The sequence below is a fragment of the Vombatus ursinus genome, unplaced genomic scaffold (genome assembly GCF_900497805.2).
Source record: "Vombatus ursinus unplaced genomic scaffold, bare-nosed wombat genome assembly UNPS02014793.1, whole genome shotgun sequence".
NCBI classification, from domain to species: domain Eukaryota; kingdom Metazoa; phylum Chordata; class Mammalia; order Diprotodontia; family Vombatidae; genus Vombatus; species Vombatus ursinus.
In genome coordinates this window covers 12,520,905-12,545,160 of record NW_020954571.1, presented here as the reverse complement: position 1 = coordinate 12,545,160, position 24,256 = coordinate 12,520,905, and the positions used below count along the sequence as shown (strand labels likewise).

The following is a 24,256-nucleotide window of genomic DNA, read 5'->3' as shown; positions in this document are numbered from 1 at the left end:
TACATATAATGGCAGCTGATGGTTTTAGATAGATACTACTTATCATTTTAAGGAAAATTCCATTTATTCTTATGCTCTCCAGTGTTTTTTGTATTTTGTAGGACCAACTCTCTGGATGACTTAAGGGAAGTAAAGATCCTTTCTGGATCTGTTTCTTCATCGCTACAAATAGAGAGTTGGAAAAATATGATCTCTATGACTAATGTGATGTGTGACTTTGGGCAAGTAGCTTCCCCTTGCAGGGCCTCAGTTTCCCCACTCATAAAACCAAACGAAGTGACCTTGGGCAGGTCGATTAACCTCTCTAGACCAGTTTCACCGACTCGTAAATGAAGTTTGGCCTAGACAAGCCTCTAAGATCTCTCTCAGTTCTAAATCTAGGAACCTATAATTAAATGGTCCCCTATTAACCTTTTCCTCGGGCTGGAGGCAAGTCCCACCCCCTCCGCCCACTCTCACCCCCAAATGACTGATCTAGATCGCCAAAGCACTAATATCTGTCCTTTGCTTTCTACTCTCATTACCGCTGTCCCAGGACAGGCACTAATGGCTCCTACCTGCGGCAGAGCCAACAACGCGTGTTCTGTGGGGAAGCGGTGGGGAAGAGGGACCACGGGCACCGAGAAGGGTCAGCCTCGTCGGGACCCCCGAGGAACCCTAAGGGAGGATTCATGGAGGACACCCGAAGAAGTCGGGAATGCGACCTTACCGTCCTGGATCCAGACGCCGCCACCAGCTCCTCTGAGGTCCTTCCTCTCTGCCTCGCGAATTCGTCCGATCACACTCATTCACTCCACCAGAACCCAGCTCTACGTGTCCACTACCACAGCAACCCTCGCGGTCGCCCTAGAGTCTCCTTTTCGCCCCGCCCCCTTCCTAGAACCGCCAATCACCGCGTCGCTCCTCCCACCTCCTTCCCACCTCCACGTCCCATTGGCCGCAATTGGGCCGGCACGATTCGCGTCTCGTGACATGCGGACTCACGTTGCTTCTCCTGCTGGCATCTAACCTCTTTCTCCTCTCCTCCCCCTTTCCTTTTGCCCGCTCTCCGCTTTAGAATTAGCGGCGTTCCTTCTCCTGTGCCATCCGCCGGAAAGCAGGGCTGGGGCGCCGCGGCATTTTTACGACACCGGCGGCGGGTAGATACCCCGTCCCTTTTCCTCCCGGGGAAAGACGGCCTAGGCGCAATGTTCGGGGTTGGCGATGAAGATGACGCCGACTTCCTCTCCCCCAGCGGCGGGTGAGTGGCGGGCTCGGAGAGGCGGCTTCGGAGCGCCACGAGCTGGGGCCTTTTTTGTGAGAGGCCTTCCCTGCCTGCCCCATTTCCGGCTCCCTTCCCGCCCCCCCCCGCGGGCACACCCCCCCTCACTCCTCTCCCACTCTGTCCCTGGTATCCTGCCCACCTCCTCCAGGAAGGCCCCCAGGCCTTCCTGCCCTCTCCTGCGCCTAGCTCACCCCCTTGGCCGGGTCCTCTCGTTTGGTTCTCCCTCCGCCCTGTCCTCCTGCCAAGACCGCTTGGGCAGCTCAGGCTGGTCTCCTCAACTTCCCCCAAAGTTTTGGTCCTCTCGTTCCCCCTCGCCACCGATGCCCCGCCCTTGACTGCCTTCCTTTTCCTTTCTCATGAAACCAGAATGCTAGGGACCCCCTGCGAGCCCCCGTCCAGCCTCTCATTACAGAGGGAGAAACTGAGGCCCAGCTTGGGAGAGTGAATGGGGCCGGAACTGAGACCGAGTCGGCCTCCCGTCTGATCATCATGTGCTTTTTCGACCTCACCCGACTTCTTCCTCTTTTCTGCATTTGGTTCCTCATCTTATATCTGTGAAATGAGGGGACGTTATGCCCCCACCCCCCGGCTTTTGGATGGGGGAGTCAGTCAGTGCACCTAGTGACACAATGCCCTGGCCTGCCCTCCCCCTAACCTTAGGGTTAGGCTGCACCCTTTTCTCAGATGTAGTGCAAAGGCATCTGCCTTTGGGATCAGTGGTGCAGTGCGTGGAGCACCCTGCCCGCAGTCAGCAAGACCTTCCTAGCTCTGACTCAGGGCAAGTCACCTTAGCCTCTGTTTTCCTCGGTTTCCTCATCTGTAAAATAGGGATAATAATAGCACCCACCTTCCAGGGTTGTTGTGAGGATCAAATGACCTAATAATTGCAATTTCTTAGCATACAGTGTTTTATTAATATTATTATTATCATTATTACTTGCTACCTGTGTGACCTTGGCAATTTCCTGTAAAATGAAGGGGATGGACTAGTTGACCTTTAAGGTATCCTACTTCCAGCTCTGTATCCCTAATCTTGAGAACCTTATTTGTTGTATCAGTAAGTTACCAGTTATTCCTTTGGAATCCTGCTGCCACCACCATAGTACAGGTTCCTATTACCACCTGACTGAATTATTTCAATAGCAGGTCAATTCAATAAACATTTATTAAATGCCTGTGGTTGTGAGGATACAAACAAAAAGACAGTCCTGGTACTTAGGGAGCACATGTAAGAGCACTACACACAAAAGGAAGCTGGAGGGGAGGGGTCTGGGAGGAGGGAGATAGAGACATCCAGCTCCCTGGAGTACCAACCAAGCAGAGCTGCTAATGGAAAATGGAGAGTTACTTGCAAAGTTCTGATCTAAGCCTTCTGCAAAGGAAGGCTTTGGGAGAAGTTTATTGGAGCTCTCCAATCTGAGGTGAAAGGAGGCTGAAGAAGTTGAGGTGTTGAGTATCAAAAACTGAGTCAGTGTGGTGATGTGGTTTTGCTTATCCTGGTGGGGTCTGATGTTCTTGGGGTCAAACTCTTCTTTCCGGTTTGCCACACTAGTCCCTTATTAATCAATTATATTGTGACTAAACTTGAGGAGAGCAGAGACACAGTTTTCTATTTTTTTTTTATCTCCTTCATTGTTTGCACCATGCTGTGTACCCTGTGAGCATTCAGTCAGGGTCTGTTAAATTTGTTTAGAGCTTGACCAGAGTTCTAGCTGGCCCTCCCCACCTCCCATGATGGCTTACTTGGCAGATGTGCTAAGTCATTATCTTAACTCTTAACAAACTTTTGGGCTTTTATATGTTCTTCTTAAGCACTCTGCTTTTGTCCTTTTCTCATAATTTTCTTCCATAAACTCACCGAGTACTACAGCTGTAAAGGACCTTAGACAACATCAAGTGTAAACTAGTGCAGTGGTGTACAAAATGGAGACCGGGGCTCCATAGGGGAGCTATGGCTTGACCCTAACGGGGCGGTGTATGATCAACCAGTGAGGTGAGATGGGAAATGGGTCACATTCTCCACAATAGCCAATCATAAGTCTTGTTTCCAACACAACCACACTTAGCTATTATACCCCATTTTGTATAAATTGACCAGCCTATTCCCTTTTAAGACAGATTTCAAGCCCTGAGGACAGTTTTTTTTTAGTGAGGCAATCAGGGTTAAGTGACTTGCCCAAGGTCACACAGCTAGTACTGTCAAGTGTTTGGTCAGAGGCTGGATTTGAACTCAGGTCCACCTGACTTCAGGGCCACTGCTCTATCCACTTAGCCACCTAGCTGCCCCCCCTGGGGGCAATTAAACCCTAAGTACTACCTAGGCACCCACAGCTACACATAGCTGCCTTTGGGAAAATTCTAGCTCCCAGGGGACAGAGTCCTTCCCTGTCCATCATCTTCTGGCTGCAGTAAATGCCTTTTGGTGAGCAAGCAATGGGCTTAGGGCAGTGATAGAGTGAGGTAGAGCCCAGTCTCTGCCATTTCCATCTGAGATAGCAGGGAAGAACAGACATGGATGGGTATATATCATTATCTTCCCCCCTCTCCCACTCCCTTCTATCACTCTTTCAGACAGTTAGGGGAAGAAATACTACCTTCTTTCTATCACCTAGGTTTACCTCTTTATTGACTTTCATTCCTTCCTATCCTTCACTGAATGTAGCCAGTCAATTGCCAAATCTTGTTTCTACCTCCAAATCACTCTCAATTGTCTCTTCTCTATAACCACACAGCTTCCACCCTAGTTCAAGCCCTCATTACCAGTCACCTAAATTATTGCAAAACCCTCCAATTTGGCCTCTTACTTTCCCAATTCATCCTCTACACATCTAGAGAGATTTTCCTTAAGTTGGAGTCTGACCATGTCACTCATTAAATGTCTATGGCTTCCTCTTGATGAGGTGTAGATTCTTGGGGTGCTGGAAACCCCAAGACCACGATATGGGGGTCCTGCCTGAATGAACTCGACCCATCTTCTTTCAACCAAAGACAGAATTTTATTGTGGATGACCCATACAGGCCAGACTCTTAAGGAATCTGAACATTAGTGATATCTAAGAGTGGCTGAGTGGTCTTTGGGGGACTGAGGTAATAGAATGCCAGGGACCTAGCCAAGGGAGAATAGAGCCTAGCTAGGATTAAGGGTGGTAAATGGCCTGTGGGCCATGCAGATAATAGACAGTGGAGGGCTAGCTAAATTAAGGGTAACGATTGGGAGACTGGGCATAGGCTATGAGGAAAGGCCAGTTGATAGGATTAGAGATTCAGGTACCCCCACTTCCTTGATCAAGTGTTGCCTGAAGCTATAATTCACTCAACTGGCCTTTCTTTATAGCTTACTCCCAATTCTTCATTACCCTAATTGAGCCTAGCCCTCCATTGTCTATTACTCTTCCCATCCTTGATCCCATCCAGATCCTCCCTAGAACTCCTCCAGTCACCCCAAACTACTTGGCCTTTCCTAGATCCCTCCCATAGTCTTTGTGTATATAAGATCCATCCCAGCCATTTAGGGACTGAGACTTCCTCATGCCTGCTCATCTTTACAAGTGTCACAAATGCTCAGAATCTAGCCAAGGGCTCAGATTCATAAGATCTGGTCCTCTTGCTTTAGAGACGCATATGCTTAGATTCCTTAAGAGTCTGAACATTAGTAAGCTTTTGGCTAGATTATAACAACCTGAGCAGTGGCTCGATTCTTAGAATCTGAGCATCTTAATGGAGACAAGGTGGACCTTATATACAGAAAGACTGTGGGAGGGATCTAGGAGTGACCAAGTAGTTTGAGGTGACTGGAGGAGGGGTCTAAGGAAGATCTGAATGTAAGCTGGGGTGAACAGAACGCCTGGGACCAGGACCTCCTGGCCAAGCAAGAATGGAGCCTAGCTAGGTTTAAGGGTGGGAAATGGTCAGGGGCCATTGGGAGGTAAAACAGTGGAGGGCTAGGCTAGATTAAGGGTAACAGAATTGGGAGATTGGGTGTAGCCGCAATGAAAGGCCAATTGATGGGATTATAGCCTCAGGCAAATGCCAGAGATTTGGCCTTGTGGGAAGGTCCAGGGTTTTTCCTTTTTGGGGGTCTAGCTCCCATCCTCATCACTTCCTTATTAACAATCCACAAATTTCTTCCTGCCTTTGGCAGCAACCTGAGAGTCTCTATTTATACAACTTTGTAGTTCCCTTTCTTTGATTTATAAGGTTATTTTTTTTCCTGGTGAGATATCAATAAACATTTATTAATCATCAAACTTACCCTTAACCTCCACAACACCCTCCACAACAATCAACTGCAACACAAGTGTAAGCACCTTGAAGGCAATAATGGTTTCATTTTGTCTTTAATAGCTAGCTCTCTGGCTTAACAGATTGCTCTGTAGGTACTCTTTATTTAGTTAATTTGTGATTTTATTTGTGCAGTAACCAGCTCCTAGCAGGAAAAACTCTCTATCAATGCATATTGGCATTTTCCCTAAAATTTAGTCTTAGAATTGCCTATGAAACTAAGACTTGCCCAAGGACACATGAACAGTATGTGTCAGAGACAGCGCTCAAACTCAAGTCTTCCTCACTCAGACCTGCTATCTAGAAAATGGGTAATTACCATGAAATAGGAACAAAAAAACTGCTGATGAGACCTAGAGGTTTGGGGGTGCTGGGACGCCTAGATCATGACACGTGAGCCCTGCCTGAATGAATTTAACCCAAATCTTCTTGCAGTCTGAGAAAAAGTTTATTAGAGATAAACCACATAGGCCAGATGATGCTCATAAAGACGAGCGGGCATGAGAAAGTCTCAGCATTTAAATGGGGGCCAGGGTAGATCTTATATACACTAAAGTAACTTTGGGTGACCAGAGGAGGGGCTGGGCAAAGGGTCTAGGTGACTTAGGGAGAATTCCGATTGGAATGTCTGAGAGATTGAATAGACAATGGGAATAGATAATGAAACTGGCAGGGGAAATGTCTGAGAGATTGAATAGACAATGGGAATAGATAATGAAACTGGCAGGGGAATGTCCGTGTCCGGGAGGTTGACTAAGAATAGATAATGAAGGGAACGGGAAGGAAGATGTTTGAAAGGCATCTGAATAAGATCAAAAGGTGGGGCTAGGGCTTTCATGGGGAGGTATTGAGAGTCAGATAAGGAACCCGTTGAGACCTTAATGAGATCAAGAAAAGTTTAAGGGTTTTCTGGGGCCCATAGACAAATGGGAGTCAGAGTCTTTTGGGAGCAAGGGGCAAAGGTCTCGGCTTGGGCCTATACCCCATCATTGCTACAGTGTTCAGTGTCATGTTTTCTGTTTCCTTGTAAAGAACCAATGTAAGGATCATGGAATGATAGAATGTTAGAATTACTTCCTATATCCCTAATAGGAAATCAATTAAATCTAACTTGATTCTCCTAGTAGCATTCAGAAAAGGAAAAAAAAAAGGTTTGCTTCCTTTGCAAGATCTTTTCCTAACAAAGTAGCTATTTTCACACCTTGGAAATTCAATCTTGACTAGATCTGCTGGATTTACCTTCTCAAACTAAGAAAGCCAGCATATCACTAAAACCATCATAGGTTTTAGGCCAGATACAATAGACAGTACTTGACTACCATTAGAAACTATGGTAGTGAATTCTGTCCTCTGACCACTTCGCTAAGATCTACTCATTGGGTGTTAATTAAGTAGTTTGGATGTAAGAAGGAAGGCTATTAATGTACTCAAAAGTAGGTTGAAGGCAGTGAAAGAACACTAGATTTGTAGTCAGATGGCACTACTTACCTCTATTTTGAGGGATTTGTGAAATATGGGCTCTGGGTACAATCTATTTTCCATCCTTCCATTTCCAGTCAAAATAGACTACAACGGGGGCAGTTAGGTGGCACAGTACATAGAGCACCAGCCCTGGAGTCAGGAATGATGGGGTGTAGGCCCAAGCCGAGAGGAATGTTGCTACCTGATAGCTGGAATGAAAAAGGGTTTTCCACCAATGGCAGAGCATAAGAGAAAATAAGGACACTAGTCAGGGAAAAATGGGTGTTGGGCACATCAAGCCACCTGGCTTACTGGAGTGAGTGGGCGGAGTAGCTGTCCTAATAACCGAATATGTCTTGAGTGTCTGATGTGTGCATGTTTAAGTTATGTCAGAAGGCTAATCAAATATGCAGAATAGAGCACTGGCCCTGGAGCCAGGCTCTGGTTGGAGTTCTGGTTTTGCCACTGTGCAACTCTGAGCAAATCAGTTTTTCCCAACCTCACTTTCTACATATGTAAGATGAAAATTAAATTGCTTACCTCCCAGGGTTGTTGTGAGGAGTAAATGAGATAATATGTATAAAGTGCTTTGTAAATAGATGGAAGTCTTTAAATGTGAGCAAGTATTGCATGTTACAGGCTGCCATCTAACACAGGTTGGATGGCCACTTGTTTCTAGAAAGGATTTGTTTCATTTGGAGGTTGGAATAGATCACCACTAAGGTCCTTTCCAACTCTGAGAATGACTATTTGAAAAATATCTATGTTTCTAATTCAAGGATGCATGTGTATAGGTAGTCCTCAATTTCAGTATGTTAAACTTGCCTTTATCCTATATATACCAGGAGGTGAAAGCAGAAATCAAAGAATGGAAAGCTGAAAGAGGGACCATGGCATTGCAGTGACCATATTCTCCGAACTAAAAATTGGAATGCATGGTTTAACTTTTGTAAAGCATTTTTTTTTTTTTTGGTGAGGCAGTTGGGGCTGGATTTGAACTCTGGTCCTCCTGACACCAGGGCTGGTGCTCTATCCACTGCGCCACCTAGCTGCCCCTGAAAAGCATTTTTAAAAGTGTATTTTCTCTGAAGTCAGGAGGACCTGGGTTCAAATCCAGCCTCAGACCAAACACTTGACACTTACTAGCTGTGTGACCCTGGGCAAGTCACTTAACCCCAATTGCCTAAAAAAAAAACAAAAACAAAAACTGAGCACTAAAAGTGTATTTTCTTATTCTGAATTTTAGACTCTAGAAAATCCAGAAAAGATAAATGAATGCTGTATTTAGAGATCACCAAGTCCAGCCTTCAGCTTATATAGCAGAGAAAACAGGCCTGTGCTGGGGAAGTGACTTGCCCACAGTAATGAAAGCATCCTAGGGCCATCTGATGAAAGCCATTCTGACCCACTATCTGCAGGCTAATCTCAAGAAAGAGAAGGGCTTCTTGTGAGCCTTGCCTGGAGTGATGTATGCCAGATGGCATTTGACGAGGACTGAACTTTGAGTGGTTTCTCTAATGTCTGAAGCTTGGGATACATTTAGGTTTCTGTCAAGTATGATGATTGCATCCTTTTCTTTTGGCAGTGCTAAATTAGCCTCTCTCTTTGGACTGGATCAGGTGGTTGTGGGCCATGGAAATGAATTCTTCCAGTATACAGCTCCAAAGCAGCCTAAGAAAGGCCAAACAATAACAGCAGCTGGTAAGTTGACTGCCGCCTCTCTCAGTAGCTGTGAGCCCAAAGCACAGGTCAGCAGCCTTTTAGGCAGACAGTTGTAAAGAGGCTTCTCCCTGTTTTCCCCTCCCAGGAGCAGGAGGTTGTGGATGTGTGAACCACAGGCACATCTCTCACCATAGCCACAGCTGCCATGTTAATTTTTTTTTGTTGTTCAGTATAGGGAACTCTCAGTGAAGAACTTCTAGGAAACAGACTAGCAGCTACTCTCCAATTTAGTTTTAGAGAACTGTCTGGGACATTGGAAAATTAAGTGACTTGCCCAGGGTGCACAGCCATCATGTATTAAAGATAGAACTTTTGAACCCAGGTCTTCCTGCTTCTGAGGCAACTCTCCATTCACTGTGCCACACTGCCTCTTATCATATTGCTGTAAGTTGGGCTTCTCTAGTTTCTTTGTGAGCAAAGCTGCTCTTCGTTTTCTCTAAGCCTTGGAGCACTAGGGCAGGAAGATGGAGGTGAATGGGGCAGTGTACATTTGTATTGAAGTCTTTGAGAGAGAGAAGGGAAGAGCTGACTCTGAAGTCCATTAGAAAAAGAAGCATCAGGGCACTTTTGACCCTTACCTCCTTAGGAGAATATCAGTAAACTGGGGAGGGGGTTCATCAATCACCTTGAAGATCTCCTCAGTTAGAGATTTAACATCTATCAGGAGCATAAAACTTCAGATAATTTTGATATGTTAATTTAGCTGAACTTTATTTTTTTCTCTTTTTTATTCTTTATGGCTCAGGATAAGGGAAGGAATAACAGTGGGAAATGTAGGTGAGGCTAAAACAAACATTAGCAATCCAAATTATTTTTTAAAAAGTCTATCTGTAGATCCTGATCCATTGGTTCTGTCCTAAACTCTAGAGCATGTGTCCCTTTCAACTTAGGTACCACAGGTTGTCAGCCCCTGGCTAGAGCACTGTTGTCCAAACTCAGGCCTGGCAGGAATTTGGGGGACCCTTTGTCATTTTACCTTCCCTTTTTTCCTTCATTTGACTATACTTCAGGCTCATTTGAGTTAGGTGAGGAGAAACGAAGAAAGTCAAAAGTTAAACCGTAATGACATTTTAACTTGAAAATTATCTGTATACTTTATATTATGTAATCATATGCAAATAAAATGCCTGGGCAATAGGAATTTTTTCTTGGGGAATATCTGTTACAGGTTCCCAGTGAATGAAGAAATCTGGTAAATTACTATATTAATAGTAAGATGAAGGAGCTTGGGAGGGAGAGGGGGTTAGGGTAGACTAAGAGAAATAAAGTCCCATGACCATAGGATTTTGACACATGTTTCCCCTAGAAGGCACATGTACATATCTCCATTTCCTCTTTTTTTCCTCCCCTCCTTTTGTCTCTTCCTGTAGTGGAGGGAAAGAGGCTGAGTGGGGATCCCATTTTTTCTTTTATTAATTTATTTTGATTTATCAACAATCATTTCCATAAGCTTTTGAGTTTAAAATTTTTCTCACCCTCCCTTCTCACCTCCCTCCCTAAGAGGGCATGCAATCTGATATTGACTATACATATACAAGGAATCCCATTTTATTTCGAAATTCTCATTCCTGTGGGAGACTGGAATGAATTTTGCTAGCAGCCTTTCAAACTAATGGTGATATCTTAACTTTCTATCTCCAAGCCTCCTTTAGCTGAGAGATAATTTTCTAAGTACTTGGGCTGTAGCAAAAAGTCTTTATCTCTGGTATCCTATTTCTAATCTGGTTCTAGACTCCTAGCAATTCCCTTCCAGCCCTCTGTCCATTCAGCAGCCACACACCCATCAACCACACCCCTGCTCCCAAACTTCTTACCTAGAAATCGTTCAACACCAGAATCGACCACTCCCTTCTTCCTCTGTCAGACTGGCCATTAACTAACTGCTCTTGTTACTTTGTTGAATTCAGAGTTGATCTGATTGTTTTTAAAACTATTCACTATTGAGATAGGTATAACTCTTAAAGAAAAATGGGAGTACCAGCTGGGTGGTACAGTGCACCTGCCCTGTAGCCAGGAGGACCAGAGTTCAAATCAGATACATATTAGCTGTGCGACCTTGGGCAAGTCACTTAACCTGGATTGCCTCAAAAAAAAAAAAAAAAAAAAAAAAGGAATATGTTAACCCAAATGTATAGAACTTGCAAAATGTGGATGAATTGCAAGAATAAAGAGGAGGGAAAGGATGTTGGTGCTCTTGGCTCACCCCCCAATGGAAGGAATGAGTCTCCTGTATGTTTATGTCCCTTCTAAGTAATAGCCATAGAGGCAGACCACTGACCTTAGGAATTAGGGAGAGAGAGAGAGAGACACACACACACACACACATGAAGAGAGGGTACACAAAAGAGAGGGGGAGAGGGAAATAGAGAGAGAACAGAAACAAGAACAAATGAGAGTACCTTAGGGGTATTAAAGAAAGTTCAGTGATTTGTGTTGACCTACCATAGCCACCAAAAGTGTGTAGAAGAATGTATAACTTTGGGCAGGTAATTTCTAATGACCCTTGTCTGCATATTGCTCATTTACAATATGGGGCTAATGCCTGTCGTACCCCAGCTACCTGGTTGTAAAAATTAAATGAGAAAAATCTAAAACAGGATGCAAATATGTGGGTGAGATATAAGTTGGGGTTTATTTTAAGGGCAGGATACTTCTCCTAAGTATGAAATGAATGAAATCCAAGTTTATTCCCTTCCAGCAAATCAGCCAGCACAGAAAACTCCTCCGACTGCAGCCCCTGTTGGAGCTTCCACAGTCCTAGCTGCCACAGCAGTCCATGCATACCGTTTGTAAGTAGCTAATAAAATAACCCTAGTGGTGAAGGGACAAGGATCCTTGTGTTTATCCAGCATTAATTTCTCAGTTTCTTCACCTCTAAAATGAAAGAGTTGGATTAGATGACTTTAAAAAGTTTTATTGTTGCCTTCTGTGCTTATATCAGTCATTTCCCTTTCAATCTCTATCTTCCCCCACCTTAAACCCTTTCTTATACCAAAAATATTTAAGCAAAGCCAACTGACACAGTGGCCATGTCTGATAATAGATTGGTAATCTGCAGCCAGAAGTATGCCGGTAAATGTTTAAAGGGTGTGTGTGTGTGTCTGTGTGTATAATGTGTGTAATCATACTTTTAAGTTTAATCTATGTTATTAACATTTTCTCCATCACTTTCTTAAGTGTAGCCAATTAACAAACAGTAAATCAAGTTTACTTGGTGTGTAACTTGCTGATTTCCAAGGTATAAATGCTCACCCTGAAAATTTAACCATAGAGAGTTTGTTGGAGCTGGCTGTAACACACCAATATCTGCATACCAATATCTCTGTTGAGAGGAGGAAGATGTATTTCTTTATCAGTTCTCCAGATCTCATCTAGAGACCATCCCTTCTAGTCCTAATAATTTATTGTAACCCATACTTAAGAGCTGAAGTTTTGGGTTTATATAGACTAGATTCGTTGTTAGGCTTTTGGCTTACTCTTTCACCCAGTGTTTCCCTAAGAACTTTGGGATTTGATTTATGTTCTAAGTCTCCCCAGCAAAAGAAAAAGGCCTCTTAGCTCCTACACAAGCATTTAGGCTAGTAAACTATCAAATATAGGAGAGACCTTGTTTCAGCTGAACAAAAAAATGTAAAGGCAAATGTAAAAATGTAACTGAGATCCAAAACAGGCGAAATGCTTTCTTCTTCTCCAGGGAACCCTGCCTAACTTGGGCCTGATGTACTTCTCCGGACTTGTATTCCTGCCCTGGGGTTGAATCCTACTTGCCAAGGGAAGGCATTTAGATTTGTTAGACAGTCCCACTTTTCAGTGGTCCCTACTGAAAGGGAAAAGCATTCAATATTTCTCAACCTCCTACTCCAGGGTTGCGTTATCCACATTACTCTCAGTATCAAAGAAGCATCTAGATGGTACAATGGATGCAGTGCTGGGCTGGGAGTTAGGAAGACCTCAGTTCAAATCCCACATCTGATACTGGTTACCTGCATGACCTTGGGCAAGTCACTCCACCTCTGTCTGACTCAATTTCCTCAACTGCAAATTGAAGATGATAATAATAGCATCTGTCTTATATAGTTATTGGTGAGCATCAAATGAGATAATTGTAAAGCACTTAGCATAGCCCCTAGCATATAGTAGGAGCTTAATTGTTCTTAATTGTTAACTTGTTCCCCCTCCTTTACTTCATGGCTTTGCCATTCCTCCTCCATTGATGCCAGCTCCTAGAACTCAACACTATTGATTGTGACCGTAAGTATGTGGTTCCATGTATGACCCTAGCAAAAACATAGCTTTCCTCTCTCTGTGGAACAGATTCTAAATGTGAGGTGTCTCCAGCTTCACTCTCGTTCACATCTCCATCTTCCCTTCCCCTACCTCCCCGCCTCATGTTGTCTTATTAGAGCATGCACCATAATACCTTCTTAGAGATTAAAAAAAAAAAAAGTTTCAGTTGTGAGATACTCACGTTTCAGATGACTGACTAATTAGCTTCTAATTCCTACTACATTTTTTTTTTTAGGCAATTGGGGTTAAGTGACTTGCCCAGGGTCACACAGCTAGTAAGTGTCAAGTGTTTGATCTGAGGCTGGATTTGAACTCAGGTCCTTCTGACTTCAGGGCCGGTGCTGTATCCACTGCACCACCTAGCTGCCCTTAAAAATGAGTTTTATTGATGCTTTTTTTTTAACATCATAGTTATTTCACACAAATTGAACTCTCTCTAGTGAGAAAGGAAAACAATAAAACAAAAGCCTGATACAATGAGTACTACGTCTGACCACGTATAGAAGATCTCTCTCTAATTGTTCTCTGCCTCTTGGGTCCTGGGCTTCATTAGCTGCGGGCCAGGCCTTGCCTGGTTTTCTTGTTAGTCAAAAGCTTGCCTTCCTTTTAGTGTGTTAAATCTACACTGCAGTCATTATTGATCTACTGTGTCTACTTGTTTATTTTGTAGCAGTTTTATTAAAGTAATTTTTCTGTTTCTTTAGCACAAATGGTCAGTATGTGAAGCAAGGAAAATTTGGTGCTGCAGTCCTGGGGAACCACACTGCCAAAGAGGTGAGAGGGGCCCCGATTCGAATATGCACATGCACATATTCTTCCCAAAGTCTTAGTGCAGATTTAAGCTACTCAAGCTTTTGTGTATACACATGTATATATGTTTATTGCTCGCATGTGTGTATATGTATGTGATATATATATATGTATACTATGTGTATGCATGTATGCGTGCATGTATGTGCTCACACTTTGAAGTCTATGCCTGGCCCAATAGAATGCTACAGTTGAGCTTGTAGTGGCATTATTTGTAATTTTATCTTGCCTTTCTGCTAGCATTGTTACCAAGTATGTTTTGTGTGAGTTCTTAGGTGTGGAGTTTTTTTTTCAGGAAATAGATTCTCTTTAAGTTAAAACTGCTGAAGTGGCAGTTCTCATTTGCGCTTGCCCAGTGCCTTTTTTGGGCTTGTGATGAAGATAGTTGTTTACCCTGCTGATGATTGTGAGTCTAAATCATAGTAAATAATGATTTTCCATTCATTCTTATGAATAAGCCAATTTGTGCTTGACTTTTTTATCATTTGAATCTGTCTTAAGAATTTAGACTTTAAAAGTAAACTAGTTAGAAGGAATATTTCCTTTTCTACTTGGTTCATTAGCAATGTTGATTGTTGTAGATAGAGAGCATTTTAGTAAGCCCTGTAGGGTCACAAAGTCCTAATGGCAGAAGGGAGAAATCCAGGATCTTCAATTAAGTATTTTTGACTTTAGTGTCATTCTCTTAGACCATTCTATCCTCATTCTAACAATGAGGTTGTTATATGAAGCATTTTGTAAATTCATCCTTAGAATTGCCTCCAGAACCACTTTTTTTTAACCAAATATATTTTTTTTAAACATCTCAGTGAGTCTCTTTGGAATCTGTACCACTTTTCCAACTCATTTATTAGCCTGTGACTTTGGATTCTTTTCTCAGATGCCTAGATAACCTCCCCAAATTTTCTGATATTCTTGTTTTTCACTGTTGTGGTCCATTGGGTCAGGGCAGCCAAATTTATTATGGATTCACTATCATTTCCTTCAAAAATTAAGTCATCTTTTTGAGCTTGAGAAATGATGTAAGCAACACCTCGTCTCATGTGTACTCTTCAGATAGATTTTTCACCCAAGAAGTTTCTAATTTGAAGAAGTGACTCATTCTCTTAAATAACAGCTTCGATGGGGAAGTGAGCATACTCAGACCTCATTTTGTATTGAAAGCCAAGGTGGTAATGCCTTTGATCATATTTTGCACATGACTACAGATTGTGCAAATTATTCTCTTTCATTTCTCCATACTTGTCATACTGAAGCCTTTTTTTTTCTTTCCAAGGGGACTCTGCTGTTTTTGACATCATTAATTCAGTTGTATAAGTTGTTGCATTTAGTTGCATTACTTTAAAATTTACTTTTTTTACATGAGAATATAACACATAAAGTAGAAGGTGTTCAGTTGTATAGAAAGATATGAAACAATATGTAGAGACCAAAATTGGAAGGAAAAATGGAAAAGGAAGGGTTAATTCCTTAGGGCAAAATTAGGAAACAATCTAAAGTCTTTGTCGGTTTTAGCTACTAGTATCTGCCATTGTGGATTTTCTGTTCATTTTTTGCTTTCTCTTCTTGCTCTTGTATTCCATCTTTGGTGGACTCCAGTACAGGATTCTCATTTACATAAGTCAGCAACAGCCAATCACCTCTGCCAGGATTCATCCAAATTTTGAACTGACGGTAAGAGACGTTGAGCATCTCCACAGTATATGCTAATTATTCTGTACCTTGGAATGAGTTTCTAAGGAAGCACAGACTCAAAAATAAAAGATTAGTTCCAGTGCTGCAGCCTTTGATCCTCCCTGTAACCACCAAAACCATTCAAAAAGTGGCTGTGGAATAGGGACAAGACCTGAGAATTCAGAAAGGGATGACTCCCTTGATTTCTCCTATGGGTTCTTCTTGGACAGGGTATTGACTTTTAATGTCAGACAATGAGATTTGTCATCTGTGACTTGTGAGCAAAAACGTGGGGCAGCTAGGTGGTGAAACTGTTAAAGCGCCAGGCCTGGAGTGAGGAAAACTCATCTTCCAGAGTTCAAATCTGGCCTCAACACTTACTAGCTGTGTGACCTTGAGCAAGTCACTTAACACCATTTGCCTCAGTTTCCTCATCTGTAAAATGAACTTGAGGAGGAAATGGCAAACCACTCCAGGATCTTTGCCAAGAAAACCTAAATGGGATCACGAAGGTTGAAAATGACTGAAAAATGACTCAGCAACAACAAAAACTTATGAGTTGCACATGCTTTAGTGGTTCAGATATTATTTTTTTCTGCAGGTACAGCCCAACAACTATAGCACCTTTTATGATGACCAGAGACAAAATTGGTCCATGATGTTTGAATCAGAAAAGGCTGCAGTGGATTTCAATAAACAGGTAGTTTGTTGAAAATGTTTAATGATGTATGGCTATAGAGCAGTGACACTGATTTTCTCTATACTGTCTCTGAAGGCCATTTCCAAAGAGGAATCTAGAAATGTTTTGAGCAATAGCTGCAACAGTTAAAATGTAGAAGTTTTACAGCTGGAAAGGACCTTTTTCCCGTGGAGAGATTTAGAATGCCTGGATTTCTATTAGCTCTAAGGAGTTTTATGAGAAAGATCAGTGGCTGCTATATTTTTCTTAGTGTCAAGTATGAAAAAACTAATTTCATCACTTGAACGTGGAACATTTCAGAAAAATGACAGTGTTGCTTATCTAAATTACTTAAGAGGTTTTTTAAAAATTGTATTTTTTTTTTAATCACCTTCCTTTCTGAATATATACCCCCTCCTCCCCATCAAGCCATCCCTTGTAGTAAGTAAAAAGTAGGAAGAGGGGAATAAAGAAGTTCAGCAAAATGAACATATCTTCCAAATCTGAGAGTATATGCAATGTATACCCATAGTGCATATTGCTATTTATAAGTTATTGTTATTTATAAATGGAATTATTTCTTTTTACTTGTTTTACTTCTGCAAAGAAAGGAGGAAAATATAATTTCTCATCTCTTCTTCAAAGATAAAAATCTTTTTTTAAAAAAGAAAACTTATTTTTAAAAGGCCCAACTTGATAAAACTTTTGGGGCACAAGTAGGTATAAGAAATACTGTTTAGTTAAAACAGCAGCAATTAGCAATTTAATTCAATTGAGTAATCAATTGAACACCAGTGACCATGTCCCAGACCACTATGAATATGAAGACAAACAAGAAAACAGTCCCTGCCACTAAGGAGCTTACATTTTACTAGTGAGAAATAAGATGTATTCATGTGAGTAAATATGAAATATTTACAAAGGGAATTAATTACAGAGGATATACAAAGTAATTCCAGTGTTGGGAGAAGGACTAACAAGGGGGTCAAAGAGGGCCCTATGGGAGGTAGTGCTTGAGCTGAGCCTTGAAGGGCCCTAAGGATTCCCGTGGGCAGAAGCAAGAGCAAAGAGTGTTGTAGATGGGAGCACAGCCTGTGCAAAGGCACAGGGGGAGGAGATAGAAGTTCTCATGGGGGAACATCAGGGAGGCCAGTTTGGCTAGAGAATAGAGTTTGGGACTTTAGGTTATGTGAAAGAGAACTAATTAGAAAGGAAGTCAAAGCTGCATCGTGAAAGGTTTTAAATGTCAATAGAGGAGTTTGTATTTGACCCTGGAGGCAGTAGGCAGTCACTGGATCTTCTTGAGCAGGAGAGCTATGTAGTCAGACATGTTTTAGGAATTCCACCTGGGGCGCAGCTAGGTAGCACAGTGGATAGAGCACCAGCCCTGGAGTCAGGAGGACCTGAGTTCAAATGTGGCCTTAGACACACAACATTTACTAGCTGTGTGACTCTGGGCAAGTCACTTAACCCCAACTGCCTCACCAAAAAAAAATTAAAAGCAAAAAAAGGAATTCCACTTGGGTAGCTGTGTGGAGGATGGACTGGAGAGGAGAAAGGTTACACAAGCAGTTAGATCAGCAAAGAAGCTCTTGTAGTTGTCCAGGCAAGGATGGATGAGGGCATGAAGGCATAGGTGGACTTCATGGGAGTGAGTGGAGAGGAGATTTATTTGAGAGATTGTGGAGATAGAATCAACAGGACTTAGCAACTGGTTGGATTTGGAGGGTGTGGGAGAGTGAATAGTTGAGCATCACTTTAAGGTTGTGAAACTTGGGTGACTGGAAGAATGGCTGTGCTCTCAAAAGAAAGAAGTTGAGAAGAAAGGTGGGTTTAGGAAAAAGATAAGGAAAGGTGAAAGACAGTCCCTGCCCTCTGGTACTTCACAGTCTAATGAGGGAGATAGCATGTAAACAACTGTGAATAGACAAATCATATACAGAATAAATTGGAAATCATCTCAGAAGGAAAGGGCTAGAAAAGCTTCTTGTAGAAATTGGCTACTTTGCTTGAGACTAGAAGGGAGGCAGGATTCTCCTCCAGGAGGGAGAGAGTTCCAGACATGGAGAAGGGTCATCCCTAGCATTAGGAGTCTTGTTTGAGGAGCAGCAAGTTGGCCAGTGTCACTAGATCAAAGAGCACATGGATATAAGATATAAGAAAGAATGGCGAGAGGAGTGAGTTGGGGAAGTGAGGTGGGGAGTTTGTGTTTGACATGGTTAGACGCACACTTAAAGATCAGTTTGACAGTTAAATGGGGGATGGACTGTAGTGAGGAGAGACTTGTGGCAGTGGTCCAGGTGTGAGGGGATGAGGGCCTGCACCAGGGTGGGGGCAGTGTCAGAAAAGAGAGAGGAGCATATATGAAAGATGTTATAAAGGTAGACTTGACAGAATTTGCAACTGATTGGATCTAAGGGATGAGAGAAAGTGTGGAGTCAAGGATGACATGTAAATGGTGAACCTGAGAGACTGGGAAGATAGTAGTACTTTCAACAGTAATAGGGAAGTTAGGAAGAGGGGACGATTTGAGGAAAAGATAAAGAGTTCAATTTCAGATACATTCAGCTGATGGGTATGTTAAACCTCAGCTTAGGGAATGTGGTCATTTACACATGTATCAGTAGTTACGAGAATAATAGCCTTTACCCAATTGATAAATGGTCAAGAGATATGAATAGGCAGTTTTCAGAGGAAGAAATCATCTATTAATAGCCATGTAAAAAAAATCCTCTAGATCACTAATAATTGGGAAATGCAAATTAAAATGACTCTGAAGTACCACTTCACATCCATCAGATTGGCTAAGATGACAAAAAAGGAAAGGATAAATATTTGAGGGGGAATATGGGAAAATAGGTATAGTAATGGTGTATTGTTGGTGGAGCTGTGACCTAATCTAGTCATTCTGGAAAGCAATTTGGGAAGATATCCCAGAAGCTATTAAATTGTATATACCTTTTGACCCAGTGATACTGCTACTAGATCTGTACCCCAGAAGACCAAAGAAAAGGGAAAAGCACCTATATGTATACAATTTTATAGCAGTTCTTTTTATGGTGGCAAAGAATTGGAAACTGAGGGGATGTCTATCATTTGGGGAGTGCTGAACAAGTTGTGGTATATGAAAGTGATGGAATACTACTGTGCTATAAGAAATGATGAGCAAGCAGAATTAAAAAAAAAACTTGGAAAGACTACCTGAACTGATTTCGAGTGAAATGAGCGGAACTAGGAGAACATTGTACACAATAACAGCCACACTGTGCAATGAGTGACTTTGATAGACTTAGCTTTTCTCAGCAATTCAAGGGTCTAAGACAACTCCAAAAGACTCATGATGGAAAATGCTATCCACACCCAGACAAAGAACTGTGGAGTCTGAATGCAGATGGAAGCATACTATTTGCTCTCCTTTTCTTTTATTGTTTTGTTTCATTTCTTCTTTCTTGTGGTTCCACCCATTAGTTCTTATTCTTCTTTACATCATGACTAATGTGAAAATATATTTAATATGAATGTGTAAGTAGAGCCTATATCAGATTGCATGCCTGTCTTGGGGGGGGCGGGAAAGGAAGGGGAAAAAATTTAAAACTCCAAATCTTATGGAAATGAATGTTGAAAACTAAAAATAAATTATTTTTTAAAAAAAAGAGAAATGATGGAGGTGGTTTCAGAAAGATCTGGAAAGACATATATGAACTAATGCAAAGTAAAGTAAGCAGAATCAGGAGAACAATTTATATAGTGACAGCAGTATTGTCAAGCTGTAGCTCACATAACACCATGATCAACCGCGGTTCCAAGGACTTATGATGAACATGCTATCCACTTTCAGAAAGAGAGCTAATGGACTCAGAGTGCCGATTGAAGTATAGTTTCTTCTTTTTGTTTCTTTTCCTTGTTTTGTTTTGTTAACATGGCTAATGTAGACATTTGTTTTGCACAACTTTTACATATTTGTCATGGGTTTTATTTTTCTTGCCTTCTCAAAGGGAGGGAAAGAGGAAGGGAAGGGAGAGAATTTGGAACTAAAAATAAATTGAAATTGAGTTTTTAAAAAGAATCATATACCAGTGGAAGGATTTTAAGTTTTGAGTGTATAGGCAGTTTTACAAAAGTCCCCCCAGTCCACTGCACCTAAGAAACACTAGGTTAATTTGAGAAAGGACTCCTCTTCCCCTCCCACACTTTCGTGGATCTCTGATTATGTTTGGAATTATCTGATAACTATAGCTCCAGCACAGTACCTTGCACATAGTAGACAGTGTTCAATTTTAATACCTGTGGAAAAGATCCTTCAATAGGGGTGATGATTTAGATAGATTTTACTCTTTTAAAGCAACGACTTTGGGGGCAGCTAGATGGCACAGCGGATAGAGCTCTGGCTTTGGAGTCAAGAGGACTTGAGTTCAAATTGTGGCCTCAGACACTTGACACTTACTAGCTGTGTTACCCTGGGCAAGTCACTTAACCCTGATTACCTCACCAAAAAGAAAAAAAAAGCAGCGACTTTGGACTTTTGCTGCCTTTTTGGTTGCTCTGAGTTTTTTATCTGTTTTCTTGGTAGAAGCAACTGTTGGGGGGAAATAAGCATTAATTAAATACCTAATATATGCCCATTTTTGGTTCCTGTGGTTTCCTTTTTGCAGATATGCATTGCCAAATGTAACAGCATAGCCTCCTTGGAAGTTGTGCTGAGCCAGGATCTTACTATAGGAGAGGGTCCAAGTGTTGAAGTTGGTAATTCTTTGGAGGTGGCCTATACAGGCTGGCTCTTTCAGAATCATGGACTAGGCCAGGTAAGAAGAATTTTTTATAGATTGTTGATGATAGATGAGAAAATTCTTGGTTTTCAAAATTATCAGAATATGTGAGCATTATCTTCATCTTTATATTTATTCTTAAGTATGTGTTCATGAAATGCTAAAATAAAACAGGCCTAGTGATTCCCTTAGAATGGACACAAGGAAGATGGCTATAAATTACTCATATATTACTGTGCTTAATCTGTACTCCAAGAAAAAATGAGTCTTGAGCCACCCATCTATGAAGCCAGAAGGACCTCAGTGGGTACAAGTCCTACCTCTGACACATCATTGCTTTGTATTCCTGCCAAGTCATTTAACCTCTCAGTGCTCTAGGCAGTTCTCTAAGACTGCAGGTTTCAGAGAAGGTGCCAGTCTGCATTGGTAGGTGGGAGTTTTCTCACCTGAGAGTTTCCTATACCAGTGAAATCACAGATCCAGTCCTTTTCCTATTGTGGGAATACACAGATGTTTGTTCGTGTGTCTCCCCTGACCCAACCTAAGTTCCTCAAAAACAGGGCTATTCCATTTCTGTATGTGGCACAGCGCCTAGAGCATCAGTGCTTACTGGAGTCTGATTGCTGAGAATTCATCTTAAAGAAATGTTCTTCATTGAAAGTAAGCATATGCTATGTACCAGAACTGCCCTGAATTTCAGAGATTGACTGGCCACCAAATATATACAACTATCTAGTTCATACTTTTACAACTTTTGAGCTAAATTCTTATATTCTCATTTTAAAAAAATTTTACAGAGCACTTTTCATAACATGTGGCTAAAACTTTGAAGTAGATAAGAGTTGGCAAACCAGAAAGGCACCAAATATCTGACTTCCATTCCAAAGATAGAGTCCCTGGACTTAACAACTTTATTAAACTATGGTGTGGATATTTATTTAATAAGTCATTGACTCCCCCACTCAGTCCCCTCTCCTCATTTCTGTAATTTCTGTAAGTACCTCTAGGTTAGACACTTTTTCCTGACTTACCTAGTGCCTGACAGGGTGCTCTCAATTTTATGAGTGCTAATTCTGACCCCAGATGTTGGGCTAGTATGTGTAGTAGTCCAAAGCCCTTCTATAGCAGTATATTTTAGGAAAATCGTAGGTTAGAGGTTTATGCCTTATCAGCTGAAAATGTAAAAATCAGAGTCATAAAGTTATGAGTAGGTGAGAGAGAGAGAAGGATTTAGAAAAAAACAGGTGACCACATGCAAGTGACTTTGTTCACAGATGTCAAGTGGAATGATTAAATGGCACAAATTTGGCTTTATGTACTGATTTCAGTTTATATCAGATCCTAACTTGTCTCCTGACGCCAAAAGCTAAAGTAGCTCTCCTTCTACAGACTGCTTCCAGCACTTTCACTGGCTGTGTGATTTACTGCCTTGTGTTGTTAGTTACAGTCTCACTTAATGCCTCGTGGAGTTTGGACTCTCCTTGAATGTTTTCCTTTTTATGTCTTTATGTATGCTCCTCTCCCACATGTGCAGCTTTTAAGATAGTGCCTTGGGGGCAGCTCGGTGGAACAGTGGATAGAGCACTGGCCCTGAAGTCAGGAGGACCTGAGTTTAAATCTGGCCTCAGACCAAACACTTGACACTTACTAGCTGTGTGACCCTGGACAAGTCACTTAACCCCAATTGCCTAAAAATGGGGAAAAAAAAAAGATAGTGCCTTGCACTTTGTAGGTTAAGGAAGTGTTTGTTGATTGATGTAGACTTGTGTCTTTAAAATTGTTTTGCTTTTTCAGTTTTTCTAAAGTGTTGACATGATATTGGCAGAGGTGTTCAGCTTAATAGCACCTCTGAGGGCCTAATCAAATTATACCATGGCTACCCCACACCTCCTGAACTATTTTTTTCTGTAGTTGTTTGGGCTTACTTTAAAACTTTGGTGATCTTCATTATTATTTTTTACTGTTTGGGACTTTATTGAATGAGTCTGTTCTCTTACATTTAGGTATTTGACTCTTCTGTTAACAAGGATAAACTTCTTCGATTAAAGCTGGGATCAGGAAAAGTCATTAAGGTAAAGCATTGAATCAAATTGAAATGATTTTAAAGCTCACAGGGCATCTCTTACCCCCCCCACCCTTGACATATAGAAATACTAAGGCATAGGCAAGTGACTTATCCAAAGTTACACAATAATTAATGGCAAAACAGTGCCAAGGTCTCTTGGACTCCCAGTCCAGTGCCTCTGTTACTTTGCCACACTGATTGTTTCCCTCTTTGAATCTCAGAACTGTTGTGGGACTAATTTAAGAAACTTACTTCTAATTTCCAATCTTTGGCATATTTCTGATATCCTGAAAAGCTTGTTTGGAAACTAGGCGGGAAAAAAAAAATCTGTGAATTATTACATGCATTTTCTTAAATGTTACCTTTAAGGTAATACACAAAAAAGAAAACCCATCACAGTCTTCACCTCTCCTGCCTTTTTCCTTTCTGCCCTGGGGGAACTCTTCTAACTGAATTTTCACCAAGAAGCTACTGAGGGAGAATGGTAGAACTCCCCTTTCTAGAAAAATATTTCAAAGCAAGGTAGATGTCATCTGTCTAGCATTCCTTAACATTGGCTAGAAGTTCTTGGAAGATGTGTGCGTGGATTGTAAGGCCCTTCCGGCCTTTTTTCTTGGCCTGTCTTCGTAGTCTGCCTTTGGTTCATGGCCAGCACAGAGCACTGCTCAATTCCTGCCTCTCGTTCTCTGTTTCTCTTCCTTATCATCATAAGCAGCTAGTTTTTCCTAATCAAGAAAGGCCTGATTTTAATAGTGGACATTAGGTTTACCAGATCTATCATTAGGAAATTTGGGAGTTTGTGTGTGTTCTACAATTAAAACGTCTCTAAAATCTACTTTAGACACTGTTCTCTGAGGCACAGTGATGACCTTGATGGCTTTTGGAGGTCACCTCTGGTCCTATGAGTCTTGATCCTCTTGACTCTGGTACTGTGCTGCTAGGTGTCATCCTCTACTTCTGACTGTCTGTCACCCCACATATCCAATCTGTTGCTATCAATTCACCATTATAACATTTTTTGGGCTTTCATCTGCTCTTGCCTAGATTATTCCATTAGCTTGATGGTGGGTCTGCCTGCCACAATTCTTGCCCTGCTGAAGTCTGCCCCCTACTCAGCAACCAATGTAATTTTTCTAAAGTGCAGATCCAGCCATGTCACCCCAGCTCAGTAAACTCCAGTGGCCCCATGTCAAATATAAAATCTATTTTTGGTGTTCAGATAACCTGCCCCCCCCTCCCCAAACACA

General features: G+C 41.8%; 2 protein-coding genes across 4 annotated transcripts in view; one reads left to right on the top strand and one right to left on the bottom strand.

Moving 5' to 3' along the window:
- SLC31A1 (solute carrier family 31 member 1) overlaps positions 1-835 on the bottom strand; it is a 30,473-nt gene extending 29,638 nt beyond the window's left edge. For both annotated transcript variants that reach the window (XM_027869514.1, XM_027869515.1), the window contains exon 1: positions 710-835. The gene's annotated coding sequence lies outside the window, so the exon portion shown is untranslated. The remainder of the gene's footprint in view (positions 1-709) is intronic.
- A 145-nt stretch (positions 836-980) lies between these two features.
- FKBP15 (FKBP prolyl isomerase 15) overlaps positions 981-24,256 on the top strand; it is a 71,862-nt gene continuing 48,586 nt past the window's right edge. Inside the window, exons 1-8 of one of the 2 annotated variants that reach the window (XM_027869328.1) lie at positions 981-1,240; positions 8,592-8,707; positions 11,427-11,517; positions 13,720-13,789; positions 15,425-15,499; positions 16,101-16,199; positions 20,831-20,980; positions 22,948-23,016. In XM_027869328.1, the coding sequence (XP_027725129.1) occupies positions 1,188-1,240; positions 8,592-8,707; positions 11,427-11,517; positions 13,720-13,789; positions 15,425-15,499; positions 16,101-16,199; positions 20,831-20,980; positions 22,948-23,016 (723 nt within the window). In that variant the 5' untranslated portion in view covers positions 981-1,187. Of the gene's footprint in view, positions 1,241-8,591; positions 8,708-11,426; positions 11,518-13,719; positions 13,790-15,424; positions 15,500-16,100; positions 16,200-20,830; positions 20,981-22,947; positions 23,017-24,256 lie in introns of those variants that run through there. The other variant, XM_027869329.1, reaches the window with a different exon arrangement.